The sequence below is a fragment of the Heloderma suspectum genome, chromosome W, assembly GCF_057233095.1.
Source record: "Heloderma suspectum isolate Gila_16-S chromosome W, 16-S_ref, whole genome shotgun sequence".
NCBI lineage: Eukaryota > Metazoa > Chordata > Lepidosauria > Squamata > Helodermatidae > Heloderma > Heloderma suspectum.
Window position 1 is genome coordinate 46,207,353 of NC_139475.1, and position 15,660 is coordinate 46,223,012.

At 47.9% G+C, this 15,660-nt stretch overlaps 1 protein-coding gene across 2 annotated transcripts in view; it reads right to left on the bottom strand.

Moving 5' to 3' along the window:
- LOC146333980 (adenomatous polyposis coli protein 2-like) overlaps window positions 1–15,660 on the bottom strand; it is a 42,487-nt gene that overhangs the window by 21,010 nt on the left and 5,817 nt on the right. For both annotated transcript variants that reach the window (XM_084825127.1, XM_084825128.1), the window contains exons 4-6: window positions 11,479–11,587; window positions 9,124–9,237; window positions 4,623–4,700 (exon numbers count right to left, since the gene is read on the bottom strand). In XM_084825127.1, the coding sequence (XP_084681253.1) occupies window positions 4,623–4,700; window positions 9,124–9,237; window positions 11,479–11,587 (301 nt within the window). The remainder of the gene's footprint in view (window positions 1–4,622; window positions 4,701–9,123; window positions 9,238–11,478; window positions 11,588–15,660) is intronic.

Sequence of the window (15,660 nt, forward strand, 5' to 3'; positions counted from 1 at the left end):
CACCTGTAGCTCGGCATAAACAGAGCCTCACTTCTCAGGCACGTCCTAGGCCCTGATAAGACGCTAGCCTTCGTTAGCATGGAATGTGCTGAGGCCGCGCTATCGACCTTTGACTCAGCTCACATGCTCAGAGGCCCTGTCAGGGTGGACACTGAGCCCATAGAACCCCAGAGCAGTTCTGATTCTGAGGAGGAGCAGCTGTCCGTGGGAGAGGAGCACGCTCATCCCTCCCAGGCCCTGCAGCTGGCAGAGATTCCTCCTGCTGGCATTCCAGACATAGATAGAGGTCCTGGGAGTGAAAGAGCGCGGGAGGAGGGCTGGCTGGATGCTCGACGCAGACGCAAAGAGTGACGAGCTATGGAGGGTGTGGAAAGGAGGCATAGCACCCGTTCGGCACGCAAGCAATGGTCGCGTCCAGAGGACCCAAGGGAAAAGGGGAGGGACTCTCCCTAGCCCATAAGTCCAGGGTCTGCAAGTGATTCTTGTTCAAACGGGGACCAACTGTTTCCAACCTGGGGCACAGGTTACTCTGCTGTTCATAGCTTAGTCGCTGGTGATAGAGTTATGAAGTTGTAAATGGAATAAAGCCTTGAAAAGAATCCTTTGTCTGTGTCTGGAGTTGGCTACTGGAGTAGACTGAAAGAGGCCAGCTAGGGCCCCCCGACAGACCCACTAGCGAGGGAATTGCACCAATAATGAACCTAAGCCAGCCATTATGGAGCTCTAGGCCCCTCTAAAACTACAGGAGACTTGGTTACAGGCCTGGGGCCATTACAAAGCCCTAAATGGCTTGGGGCCAGATGACCTGAAGAATCACCTCCTCCCATATACACCTTCCTGGACCCTAAGATCATCCTCATGGGTCCTTCTCCGTGAGCCCCTGCCAAAGGAAGTGAGGCGGGTAGCTACTAAGAAGACAGCCTTTTCTGCTGTGGCCCCCCAGCTGTGGAATGAACTTCCCAGAGAGGTTTGCCTGGTGCCTACATTGTGCTTTTTTCAGCACTATGGGAAGACCTTTTTATTTTCCCAGGCATTAGTTTTTCAGTTTCTGCATTAAACTGGTAGTGTATTTTACATCTTTCCACTGCTATCTTCTATCTGTGTATGATGATGATGATGATGATATACTGTTGTTTTAAACTCTCATATTGCATTTTATGTGTTGTGTTTTATGGTTTTAATTGTTGCAAACCACCCAAGAGCTTCAGCTATTGGGAAGTATAGAAATGTAATAAATAAATAGGTAAATAAAGCCCGGATTTAAACAGGAAGCCACCTTACACCAAGTGAGACCACTGGGCTGAGTCTAAATCAGACTTCCCCAACCTGGTGTCCTCCAGCTGTGTTGGACTACATGTCCCATCACCTCCAGAGGCACGACATAGGAGGTTGCCTCCCAAAGAGTACTAGGCCAAGACACACACACACACGCCCTCAAACCTGGGGGCGGCCATGTCAGAGTGAAGTGACACCCTTGCAAAGGGTCAGCCCCCGCTGAATGAGGTGAGGCAGATGGCCACTAAGGTAGTGGAACCTTTCTTCAACACTGACAGTGGGATAACATCCTCCATGCCCCCGCCCCCCGAAGGCGGCAGGCTAGCTTAGGGCATGCATCAGCTACCCTTCACCCTTCTCCAACTTCTGGCTGCCGCCTCCCAGGACATGCCACCTGAGGCAACTGCCTCACTCTACTTAATGGTAGTGCTGGCTTGATCTTGGTTGTGCTCAGCACTGTTTTTCTCTCATTTTAATGTTTGCACTTTGTTTTTAATGTATTGTACACCACCCAGAGAACTTGGCTTATTGGGCCATTTAACAGTACAGACAGATAGATAGATGACAGAAAGATACATAGAAAGGTAGATAGATAGAAAGAAGACAGATAGATAGATAGATAGATAGATAGATAGATAGATAGATAGACAGACAGACAGACAGACAGACAGACAGACACATAGAAAGATATAGATAGACAGACAGAAACATAGATAGATAGATAGATAGATAGATAGATAGATAGATAGATAGATAGATAGATAGACAGACAGACAGACAGACACATAGATAGAGAGAGAGAGAGAGAGAGAGAGAGAGAGAGAGAGAAACATAGATAGATAGGTAGGTAGGTAGGTAGGTAGGTAGATAGATAGATAGATAGATAGATAGATAGATAGATAGATAGATAGATAGACAGACAGACAGACAGACAGACAGACAGACAGACAGACAGATGGAAAGATAGATGGAAAGATAGATACTAAGATAGAAAGATGAAAGAAAGAAAGAAAGAAAGAAAGAAAGAAAGAAAGAAAGAAAGAAAGAAAGAAAGAAAGAAAGAAACATAGAAAGAAAGAGAGAGAGAGAGAGAGAGAGAGAGAGAGAGAAACATAGACAGACAGAGAAAGAGAGAGAGAATATTGCCTCCTGCTTTAGAAGGAGTACAGGAAACACTTCAGTAGGAAATAGCTCTTGTGAGGATGCTCAAGGCCAGCTTTCTCCTCTCCATGGTGAATGTAAAAATGGCAAGAAAGGAGCCATAGTTGGCTCACATCAGTTTTGAGGCACTGAGGTATTGCCAGACAGATCACTTGCGCTCTCTCACGCTCTCTCTCGCGTGCACACACGTGCGCACACACACTGACAGCTCTGTCGAAAATCTGTGCGGCCCAGCCCTGGCACGGTGACCACAAAGCTTCCATCCCTTTGTTGGCCTACATCTCATCTCCATAGCAACTGCCCCTTTTCCCCAGTGCCAGAGACACACATACAAAAGCCGAACTCTCAGAGGGGGGTGGAATAAAACACGAACATTCTGCTTCTTTCTGGGACCATTTCTCATACAGTTGGACTGTCCCAAATTCACCCTGTTTCCTGGTCCTTCTCCCTGGTAAATCATTTCATCCTGACTTTTGCTTTTGGAGGAGAAGGAGAGTGCGTCATCTGAAATGTTGGTGTTAGTTGCTTGCTGTTTTTCAGCTCCCGACCTGGAGGAATCTCCAGAAGTTGACATTTCAGATTGGGGGAATGGATACATCTTGTCTTGAGCGCACAGGTGTGTAAAGCACGTGCGCATGGACACTATGTGCAGCAGGCCATTTCCCACCCACACTGCTGCTAATTAAAATGTATCTATATTTAGTTAGTTGTATGTATCATTTTTTTGTTATGTCCATTGTTGTAGTGTTTTACTTATGTGTTGTTCTGGAGTGTGTGTGTGTGTATATATATAAAAAAAACTAGTTAAATCTAAGAGGGCAGAATAGATGCATCTCACCTCCAGTGCACAGGTGTGCAGTTGCGCATGCCTCAATGCTAAGGGAGCCATGAAGTGCGCAGCAGGCTGTTTCACACACCACAACTGCTTAAATCTTGAAGCTGCTTGTATGTAAGTATTCTCCTGGTCACCATGGGTGACACAGAATTGCATGTGGGCAAGTGACTAGTGCTCCATGCCACCTTTGCACCCAGCATGGAAAACAAGAGGAGGGAAAGAGCACAGAAATGCAGTAGACCATTGCAGGAGAGATGGAGCTCTCCGTTTCTTCTCTGCCAGTCCCAAGAGACAAGCAACAGTTAAGTTTTGCTTTTTGCAGGCTAGTAACTTTTGTGGGCTTATTTACCAGGGAAGCTGAAATGAATATCTGTGAGCAAGTATATTTCTTTGCTGTTGCCACTTTGTCCATTGGCTTGTGATTTTTTTTTAATGTGCTGTTATCAGGGATGTTGGAGGAATTGGTTTGGGGGTGGAGCTCAGCAACCTTTTGCCAGCTCGGCCCCCCGGATGCCAGCTTGTGGATCCCTGAGCTTGCCTGACTCAGCATGAGCCAAGTTGGGCAAGCTTGCGGTTCCCTGCTTCTCCAGCCAGTGGGTGCTGGATTCCATTACTAGCTACACACTGGCTGTGGTGTGTAGTGGTTAGAGCAGCCTTCTCCCAACTGAGACACTCACCAGATGTGTTGGGCTACAATTCCTATTATCCCCAGCCAGCATGGCCGGTGGGGGAATCTGGGTTAGAGTGTCAGGCTAGGACTAGAGAAGTCTTGGAAGACTCAGTATAAGGCAGCTTCCTTTGTCCTAACTGGGATTATGGAAGAGGGGAAGACATCACAGAGTATAGAAAGTGAAATCCTGCAAGTACAGAAAGCGAAATTCTGGAAGAATAGAGTTAAATTCTGCAAGTACAGAAAGTGAAATCCTGCAAGTACAGAAAGTAAAATCCTGCAAGAATGGAGTGAAATCCTGCAAGTCTAGAAAATGAAATCCTGCAAGTACAGAAAGTGAAATTCTGGAAGAAGAGAGTAAAATTCTGCAAGTACAGAAAGTTAAATCCTGCAAGAATGGAGTGAAATCCTGCAAGTATAGAAAGTTAAATTCTGGAAGAACGGAGTTAAATCCTGAAAGTATAGAAAGTGAAATTCTGCAAGAATGGAGTGAAATTCTGCAACCAAAGTAACCCGCCCACTTTTGGCTCTGGCTCTGCCCACTGTCAGCCCTGGCCCCAACTGACTTCTCCTATGGGTCAGTGCCACTTCATAGGGAAAAGGTTCAAAGGAACAGAATGGGGGAACCCATCCTTCTCTGTCTCTCTCCCCCCGCCCCCAGATACTTGGAAGTCTCCTTACCTGCGGTTCAGACTGCTGCACTTTGCCTTGGGCCTCCATCAGCTCTTTGTCAATCTGTTCCAGCCGAGACGCCCGAATCTGCAAGTTTTAAAAAAATCAAAATATTGTGTTAGCAGCCAGGTTCCTCCTCCCAGGGGCAAGCAAATGGGCATTTGGTCACGGACATAACACTACATGCCTCCTTTACTTTGTACCCCAAACAGTTCAGTTTAACACAGGGGTCCCCAATGTGGTGCCCACAGGCACCCACATTTTTTTCTCATTTTTTTAATATACATACACGGATTTGTATGCATCCAAAGCAAGGAATACATATGAAATGCATACAACTTTCTCGTAATTATACATAGGCTTCAACAAAGGTTGACCAAATATCAGGATAAGCATCCATTCTGTCAGGGTAGACACTGAGCCCATGGAATCCCAGAGTAGTTCTGATTCTGAGGAAGAGCAGTCGCTCCTGGGAGAGGAGCGCGCTCCTCTTTCCCAGGACCAACAGCTGACAGAGATTCCTCCCACCAGCATTCCTAGCTTAGATAGCAGTCCTGGGAGTGACAGAGCGTAGGAAGCAGACTTGGTGGATGCGCGACGCCGACACAGAGAGCGGCGCCAAATGGAGGGCGCAGAAAGGAGGCGTCGTGCCCGGTTGGCGCGCAAACAACGGCTGCGCCCAGAGGATCCAAGGGAAAAGGGGAGGGACTCTCCCTAGTCCTTAAGTTCAGGGGTCTGCCAGTAATTCCCTTTCAAACGGGGACCAACTGTTCCAACTTAGGGCATAGGTACTGTGCTGCTCAGATCTAGTTGCAATCAGTATAGTTGTTAAGTTGTAAAAGAAGAATAAAGCTTTGAAAGGAATTCCTTTGTCTGTGTCTGGACCTGGCTACTGGATTAGACTGAGAGGGGCCTCCAAGGAGCCCTTGACACATTCAAAGGTGGTGTCTATATGCTATCCATTCAGATATTGAAAGCATTATAAGGTCCTCAATCCATTACATTATAGGAGGCAAGCGTTTATCCTTCCAATGTTGCACTACCAGTCTTTTAGCTGACAAAAGGGCACAGAGAATCCATTTATGCTGACCATTTGTTCATTTCCATGAAGATCAATAATTTAAAAGAGCGCATACATCAGTGAATAGGAAAGACTGTTCCAGTACAAAGTTTATCTGTGTACATCAGTGAATATCAAAGACTGCTCCAATACAACATTCATTTGTGTGATAATCTCCCCCCACAAAGAAGCAACTACTGGGCATTGCCAACATGGTTTATTAAATTCAACCTGAATGGAATTTGTCTTTTAAAAAAAAATGTTTTAACTGTTTTAAGCTGGTGCTTTAGGGAGCAATCCTATGGCTGCTAGTCAGCAGCTAGATGGCCATAGGATATGTCAGTTTCTGGGAAATGACCTCAGAGCCCGTGTTCCAAGGTCGGTTCCCTGAAAATCAACCCGCCCCCCCACCATGCTGCCTCACAGGCAGCTTAGAATGGCCCTGCGCTCCCCGCTTGGAAGAGGAGTGTGGAGCGGCGAAAAAGGGGTGTTCCAGGGGGCGTTCCAGGGCGGGAAAGGCAGAAATGCTGGTACAACACATTCTATGTGTCTTCTGGCAGCCGTTTCCCCCGCTCCACCTTCCCATGGCTAGACAGCCGAAATCGGCTGTCTAGACACAAATGCAGGGCAGCTGAAGCGCGGAGGGGATGATCCCCTCTGCGCTTCTCCTCCCCTGCATTGGATAGACAGTAACCTCCGAATTTGGAGGCAGCTGCCTATCCTGATAGGATTGCGCCCTTATTCTTTTACCTTTGTTGTTCACCACTCCGAAATCTTCTGATGTGAAGCGGTATATAAATATTGTAAATAAATAAAACATTATTATTAATTATTATTAAATTTATTAATCGCCCATCTGGCTGGTCACCCAGCCACTCTGGGCGATGTACAGCGTACACTAAAACAGTTTAAAACAATAAAATTCTACAGTAAAAACATTTTCTAAAATACCCTAACCCGCCCCAAATGCCTGCCTGAACAACCACGTTTTTAATGCACGACGGAAGCTCATTAAAGAGGGGGCATGGCGGAGTTCCCTAGGGAGGGAGTTCCACAGAGTGGGGGCCACCACAGAAAAGGCCCTCTCCCTCGTCCCCACCAGTCTAGCTGTCCTGGCTGATGGGACAGAGAGAAGGCCAGCCGAGGCTGATCTTGTTAAGCGGCCTGTCTGGTGCTGCTGGAGGCGCTCCTTGAGATAGGCTGGGCCAGAACCGTGTAGGGTTTTAAAGGTCAAAACCAACACCTTGAATTTGGCCCGGAAAACAACTGGTAGACAGTGCAACTCCTTCAGCACTGGAGTGATGTGATCTCGCCGGCAGCTGCCTTTAATCAGGCGAGCCGCCGCGTTCTGTACCAGCTGCAGCTTCCGAACCACATAGAGTGCATTACAGTAGTCTAGACGAGAGGAGACCAGGGCATGTGCTACCAATGGGAGCAGATGGTCGGGAAGGAAGGGGCGCAGCCGCCGTATCAGATGGAGTTGATACAGCGCTGTCCGGCTCACAGCTGACACCTGAGCCTCCATGGACAGCTGGGAGTCCAAAATGACCCCCAGGATGCGGACCTGGTCTTTCAAGGGTAGCCGTACCCCATTCAACACCAGGTCAACATCCCCCAACCTCCTCTTGTCTCCCACCAAAAGTACCTCGGTCTTGTCAGGGTTCAGCTTCAGCTTATTCCTCCCCATCCAGCCACTCACCGTCTCCAGACATTTGGACAGGGATTCTACGGCCAACCTTGGTGAAGATTTGAATGAGAGGTAGAGCTGCGTGTCATCCGCATATTGATGACACCGCACCCCAAACCTCCTGATGATAGCCCTCAGCGGCTTCACATAGATATTAAATAGCATCGGGGAGAGGATGGAACCCTGTGGCACCCCACAAGTGAGTGGCTACGGGTCCGAAACCTCCTCTCCCAGTGCTACCCTCTGGTACCTGCCGGAGAGGAAGGACCGGAACCACTGCAACACGGTGTCTCCAATGCCCAACCCCTCCAGGCGGTCCAGGAGGATACCGTGGTCAACGGTATCAAAAGCCGCTGAGAGGTTGAGGAGAACAAGGAAGGAGCATTCACCCCTATCCAGAGCCCTCCTCATATCATCTACCAAGGCGACCAAGGCCGTTTCTGTCCCATGCCCAAGCCTGAAGCCCGACTGAAATGGGTCTAGATAATCAGTTTCTTCCAAGTGTGCCTTCAACTGCACCGCCACCACCCGCTCAATCACCTTGCCCAAAAATGGCAGATTTGAGACTGGGCGAAAGTTGTTCAGAACTTGGGGATCCAAGGAGGGCTTCTTTAAGAGCGGTCTTATCACTGCCTCCTTGAGGGCTGATGGCATCACTCCCTCCTCAAGGGAGGCGTTCACCACCGCCTTGATCCCCTCACCCAGTCTCTCTCTGCAGCCCATAATGAGCCACGATGGGCAAGGATCAAGTAAGCAGGTGGTCGGCCTTACAGATGAAAGCACATACATTTAAAAGAAGTATTCGCTGTATTGCATCACTAGCAATTAGCCGAACGAGATGTTCCTTTATTAAAGAGACGCTGCAGAGTCCAATAGACATGAAACCCAAGTTTTTGCTGAATAAGATGCAGCTTGAGATCCATAGATGCGACAGGTAGACACAAAGTCACAATCCACCAGGCATTTTGTGGTGGTGCCCACAGCAGTTTCTCAAATTCCCAAATGTGCCCATGGGTCCAAAAAGGTTGAGGACCCCTGCTTTAACACCACCCTCCCTAGCTTAGATGGTAACAGAGATGCTGACAACCCCCCTCCCATTTTATAGATCACCCCTCCCTTGGAGATGCAGGAAATCAGGCTCATTGGCTTCGCTATGGCTATAGCCACTTTGCCTTTGATGCCACCCACCGATGGCATGTGGCCACCGAGACCTTTCCAAGATGGGAATACAGCCCTCATGCTGAAAAAGGCAGGCTAGTTATTAATCTTCGAATCGTCCTACGTTTGGAGATTCAGTCCATTTCCGGGCCCGATTCAAAGTGCTGGTGTTAACATTTAAAGCCCTTAACGGCTTGGGGCCAGGCTACCTGAAGGATCGCCTCCTCCCATATGTGCCTGCCCGGACCTTAAGATCATCGTCAGCGGCCCTTCTCCGTGAGCCCCTGCCAAAGCAAGTGAGGCGGGTGGCTACTAGGAGGAGGGCCTTTTCTGCTGTGGCACCCTGGCTGTGGAATGAGCTCCCTAGAGAGTCTCACCTGGCACCTACGTTGTACTCCTTCCGGCTCCAGATGAAGACCTTTTTATTCTCCCAGGCATTTGAGCTTCCTAGTCTTTTAGCTTTGCTGTTTTAAATCTGTATTTTAAATCTCTGCATTGCTGCTAGGTTTTATTCTGGTTGTATTGTTCTATTGTGGTTTTAATGCTTTTGTATTTTATATTGAACAAATTTCTCCCTCATCCGACACTTGGTAGTATATGCTCACCTGCGCCCGCTGGACCATTTCGTCGGTCGTCCCGAAACGCTCCTCCATGAGCATGCGGATATGTTGGGCTTCGAATTCCAGTTGCTGGCGGATCAGGTCCATCTGCATCGAGAACTAGGGAGGGGTGGAAAAGAGAGTGGGTGAGAGAGGCAAGGGCAATCTACCAATCATTCCTTTTCTCTCCTCTTCTTCCGTGTCCTCCTTCAGCAGTTCTTGAAGGAGCCAAAGATTTGTGGAATTTTAGCACTGGGAAGGACCATGGAGATCATATAATCTACCTTGCCTCTACCCAACCCTTCTACCAGAGAAGTTTTTATTTTGATATTAGTTATTACATTTATATCCTGCCTTTTTCCTTGTGCAAGGAACCCCAGGTGGCTTCCATGGTTCTCCTCATCTCCCATTTTATCCTCTCAACAACCCTGTGAGGTAGATTAGGCTGAGAGTCAGTGACTGACTGGGCCAAAGTCACCCAGTGAGCTTCAGGGCCAAGTGGGGACTCAAACTTGGATCTCCCGAGCCCCAGTCCAACACTCTAACTGCTACACCACACCGGCCATAGCTATGGAAGCATTTGAAAGAACTCATGGATGCCTTCTATGGAGTTACATCACTGCTCCATCTAGCACAGGGGTGTTGAACTGCTTTCAGCCCAAGGGCTCTCAGAGAAGCTCTTGGGGGCCACACTGCAGAGGTGGGCAGAGCCAAAGGCAACATGGGCGTGGCTTAAGGCAAAAGAGGCAGGGTCAAAACGCCAACCTATTTTAGCGTCAAGCTCTTCCTCCCCGTAACTAAGCCTTGGGAGAGGCATTTCAGCCTTTCAGAATACGGCGGAAACCACCCAACAATTGGCAGCGAGGGAAGAGGATGTGGCCAGGGGACAGCAGTGTGGCCATATTGGGAATCTTAAATATCCTCAAAATCCTGAAATCCTGGATTGGCGAGGGGTCTTAGTGAGCTTCCACAGTTGTGTCCTGTACAGTGTGCCGAATGCACAGAGATATGTCATAGCCTAACCCAGTCAGTAGATTTTAGCAGGCTTTAGCTAACAAAAGTAGGCCTCATTCCCTAGGCCTCTGACATTGTTTCAATTAGTACAAAACCAGTGCAGCAAGAACTGTACACATGCCTTGTGACCTCACCCATTTTTGATAGGGAGCAGTGTCTTATCTTGCCCATGCGTGGGGAGGCTCTCACTCCTAAGGCAATTACGTTCCCAGGCTGGGATGCTTTGAGAAACTTTTAGAAGATGAGAGAGGGCCCTATACACTTGAGAACAACGCAACCACTTGGGTCTGGCTCCAAGGGGAAATACCACTGCTGGCCTGGAGAACTTTTGTTTGGTCCTGGAGAACGTCTCGTATATTTCAGAGACTCAAATAGACAGCCAGCTTGTGACAAGGCTACCTGTCTTGTCAACTGGAGGGATGTGAACTTTCTTTGTATATTCTTTCTCCCTCCATATATCAACTTGGTGTATTTAATAAACTGTTAAACTGATCCATTTGTGATCTGTCTCACTTCAGCACTCATGAATCTGGTTTGATTGGGACCTAAGTCGATCAGGATCCCATAAATCCAAAACAATTGGGACACCAGATTCAGTCTGTGGCCTTAAATTCAACACCCCTGATCTAGCTCATGACTTCTGTCCTCTGACTGGCAGACACTTCCCAAGGTCTATATTTTCCAAATCCTGTATTTCTGGCTTGAACATTTTGGAGGTGGGACAATATTTGGGCAGATTCCTTCATTTTCATTTGCTTGCAAGATGTCCCATTTACATTCCACTGTGTTCGCATTTTGCATTCCATAAACAGGGGCAGCGGTTGTTTATTTCGGCTTGTTCTTTATTTGTTTTTAGAGAAGTGTTGACACGGTAAAGCCACTGAAGTTGGCTAAAATTGCCTTCCACGTTAACGTTTATCATCACAATGTATGATGTGGTGGTTTGTGTGTCTGGGGAGGGGGGAGTCCTCAAAGTAAACATGTTATAACTTTATTTTTATATAGAATGTTTGCATCTAAACATAATCCGATTAAAAAAGAGACTGAAAACACTGAATCCAACACCAGCAATTTAGTTAGGGTGCATAGACTACACGATCACAAAACCATTTGCGCATAGAATCATAGAATAGTGGGGTTGGAAGGGGCCTATAAGACCATCGAGTCCAACCCCCTGCTCAGTGCAGGAATCTAAGGAGTGTGATATTTGTGCCAAGTTTTTGTCTCAGCTCCACATCTTGAGGAATCCCTCTTCCTAGATGCACATGCACACCTGGGACTAGCAGCTTGAGAAATTCTGCGCTAGCCTCAAACCTAGTCTGCCAAAACCCTGATGGGTGGGCTCACCGTCTCCACGTGAGGGAGTTCATCCAGCCGCTTGGAGAGGCTTTGCAGCTGAGTGTAATACCACAATTTCTCCTTTTCCTCCTTTTCAATCTCAGTTAGCAGAAAACACCTGGAGTGGAAGAGGCAGGGGGAGATACAGCAATAAGAACATGCCCTGGTTCTCCGAGCATTCAGTTTCACATCATGACCCCACTGGGTTCTAGTATTATGGGAGAGGGAGAAAAATGCATCCGTGTCCACTTCATGCATAATGTTGTACACCTCTATCATCCCTCCCCTCATGTGCCTTTTTTCTAAGCTAAACAGACCCAGGTGTTGTAACCTTCCCTTGTAGGGGAGTTTGCTCTAGCCCTTGATCATTTTAGTTGCCCTTTCTCGAGCTCTACAATCTCCTTTCTCAGGTGTGGTGTCCAGAACTGTAGACAGCATTCCAACTGTGACCACACAATAGATTTGTCTAAGGGCGGTATGATCGTGGCTGTTTTATTTTCTAATTTTGCCAAACTTGGAATTTGCCTTTTTCACAGCAGCTGCACACTGGGTTGGCAATTTCAGTGAGCCACAACCCATAGTCAATTATATTGATTTTATTAATTTAAAATAATTTTGAAGCTTTCTTGGTCAGTGACCGCCAGCTCAGATCCCATCAGCATATATGTGAAGTGGGATTTCTCCCCCCCCCCGCCCCCCCAACATGCATCAATTTACACATGGTTACATTGAACCACATCTGCCATTTTAATACCCATTCTACCAGTTTGGAGAGATCCTTTTGGAGGGAGGGAGGGAGGGAGGGAGGGAGGGAGGGAGGGAGACAGAAACTGTAGATGCTGGGGGGGGAGAGAAAGAAGGAAAGAAACTGTAGATGCTGGGAAGAGGGAGGGAGGGAGGAAACTGTAGGTGATGGATGGGGAGAAAGAAAGAAAGAAAGAAAGAAAGAAAGAAAGAAAGAAAGAAAGAAAGAAAGAAAGAAAGAAAGAAAGAAAGAAAGACTGTAGGTGCTGAATGGGGAAAAAGGAAGGAAGGAAGGAAGGAACTGTAGCTGGGGGGAGTGAAAGAAAGAGAAAGAGAGTGTAGATGCTGGGAGGGAGGGAAGGAAGGAAGGAAGGAAGGAAGGAAGGAAGGAAGGAAGGAAGGAGGCAGGCAGGCAGGCAGGCAGATGGGGAGTGCCTCCCCAGGGTCACTCTCCAGGATTTTGCCCCATACCTCCATCTCATCCTTTATCTTATCATAAAGTAAGATTCCAGTCCTCATGATTCTCAGTCAAGGGCTGATTTAAATAGGAAGCTGCCTTAGGTTCAACCAGACTCTGTCCATCTAACACAATATTGTTGACTTGAATTCTTCTCTCCAGTAGAAAGAGGCCCTTCTGACTAACTGATCCTTCTAACTGGAGAGGCTGGGGATCGAACCAGGGCATTTCTGCATGCAAAGCAGGGGTTCCACTACAGGCCCTCCATAACTATGTCAACAGTTGGATTCCTATCTCACACATAAGAACGCAGGAAGAGCCCTGCTGGATCTGACCAAGGGTCCATCTAGTCCAGCATTCTGTTCACACAGTGGCCAACCAGCTGTCGACCAGGAACCCACAAGCAGGACACGAGCGCAACAGCACCCTCCTGCCCATGTTCCCCAGCACCTGGTGTACACAGGCTCACTGCCTCTGGTACTGGAGGGAGCACACAGCCATCAATACTAGTAGCCATGGATAGCCTTCTCCTCCAGGAATTTGTCTAACCCCCCTTTAAAGCCATCCAAATTGGTGGCCATCACTATATCCTGTGGTAGTGAATCCCATAGATGGACTATGCGCTGTGTGAAGAAGTCCTTCTTTTTATCTGTCCTGAATCTCCCAATCAGCTTTATGGGACAACCCCGTTAAGTTCTAGTATTTTGAGATGGAGAAAACTGTATCCCTCTCCACATTCTCCACACCAGGCATCATTTTGCCGATCTCTGTCATGTCTCCCCTGACACTCTGTTTTTCCAGGCTCAACAATCCCAGCTGTTGTAACCTTCCCTCATAGGGGAGATGCTCCAGCCCCTGGATCATGTGAGTTGCCCTTCTCTGCACTTCTTCCAGCTCCACAGTATCTTTATTTAGGTGTGACCAGAACTGGACACAGTATTCCAAGTGTGGTCACACCATAGATTTGTATGGGGCAGTATGATGTTGGCAGTTTTATTCTCAATCCCTGTTCCAATTGTGCCTAACGTGGACTTTGCCTTTTTTACAGTGGCTGCACACTGGGTGGACATCTTCATTGCGCTGTCCACCACGACCCCCAGATCTCTTTCCTGGTCGGTCACCTCCAGCTCAGATCCCATCAGGCTAGACTTGAAGCTGGGATTTTTGGCCCCAACATGCATCACTTCACACTTGCTTACACTGAACTGCCTTTGCCATTTAGATGCCCGTTCTCCCAGTTTGGAGAGAACCTTTTGGAGCTCTTCACAATCCCTTTTTGTTTTAACCACCCTAAATAATTTGGTGTCATCAGCAAACTTCGCCACTTCACTGCTCACTCCTAATTCCAGATCATTTATGAACAGGTTGAAAAGCATTGGTCCCAATACGGATCCCTGGGGGACCCCACTATTTACTTCCCTCCATTGGGAGAATTTACCATTTATTCCTACCCTCTGCTTTCTGTTCTTGAACCAGTTACTGATCCATAAGAGGACCTGTCCTCTTATTCCAGGACTGCTAACTTTGCTCAGGAGTCTTTGGTGAGGGACTTTGTCAAAAGACTTTGGGAAGTCCAAGTAAACCATGTCCCCCGGATCACCCCTGTCTACATGTTTATTGACACTCTCAAAGAACTCTAAAAGGTTAGTGAGACAGGGCTCACCTTTGCAGAAGCCGTGTTGATTCTTTTTCAGCAGGGCTTGTCCTTCTATATGCTTACTAATTTTATCTTTAATAAAGCCTTCAACCAAATTACCCGGAACAGACATTAAGCTAATCAGCCTGCATTTTCCCAGATCCTCCCTGAATCCCTTTTTAACAACTGGTGTTACATTGGCCATCTTCCAGTCCTCTGGTACAGAGGCCAATCTTAGGGACACATTGCATATTTTGGCTAGAAGAACAGCAATTTCATATTTGAGTTCTTTAAGTACTCTAGGATAGAGACCATCTGTATTGGCCCCAGGAGCGTAGCCAAGTCATTTGTAGTGTTAGAGGGGCCTAGAGATCCATAATGCTTGCTTCAGTTCATTATTGTTGCAGTTCCCTTGCTAGTAAGCCTCTGAGCATGTGCAGATGATTCAAAGGGCTAGCACAGCCTAGCACATTCCATACTAATGAGTAGGGATGTACGAACGTTCTGCCACGGATCTCGGGGAGGCCGAATACCAGCGCATTCGGCCCCCCGAAATCGGTGGCGGAACGGCCTGCCACTCCCCCGGGACGAGACTTACCTTGGGCGGATCTTCCTGGCGGCGGCGGCTCCAGTGGCGGCTCTGGCGGTGGTTCGGCGGCGGCCGGTATTCCGACCGGCTGCTGCCGCCACCATTTCCAGTTTTAAAAAAAACAACAAAAAAAAAACCTGATAGGCTACGTAAAGATTTACGTAGCCTATCACGGCTAGGTTTAAAAAAAAAAAACCATGATAGGCTACGTAAATGTTTATGTAGCCTATCACGGCTGACTTTAAAAAACAAAACAAAACCAAAGCATGTACGCAAATGGCGGCGGCCATGGCCGCCGCCATTTCCGTTCCTTATTTTGGCACGTCTTAGTCTACGTAAACATTTACGTAGACTAAGACAGCGAAAATAAGGGGAATGCAAATAGCGTAGACGCTACGCTATTTGCGTTCCCCTTATTTTCGCCATCTTAGTCTACGTAAATGTTTACGTAGACTAAGATGTGCCAAAATAAGGAACGCAAATGGCAGCGGCCATGGCCGCCGCCATTTGCGTACGTGAGTTTTTTGTTTTTTTTTAAAGTCAGCCGTGATAGGCTACGTAAACATTTACGTAGCCTATCATGGCTGACTGCAGGGGCGCAAATGGCGGCGGCTATGGCCGCCACCATTTGCGTCCCTGCTAGCCAGCGGCCAGATGTCCGGCTGCTGGCGGAGCCAGCCGGCGGCTCCGCAGAATCGCCGTGGAGAACAGCCGGCCGGCCAGGATTCTAGGGGGGGAGGAACAGAGCGCCTCCCCCCCCCCAGC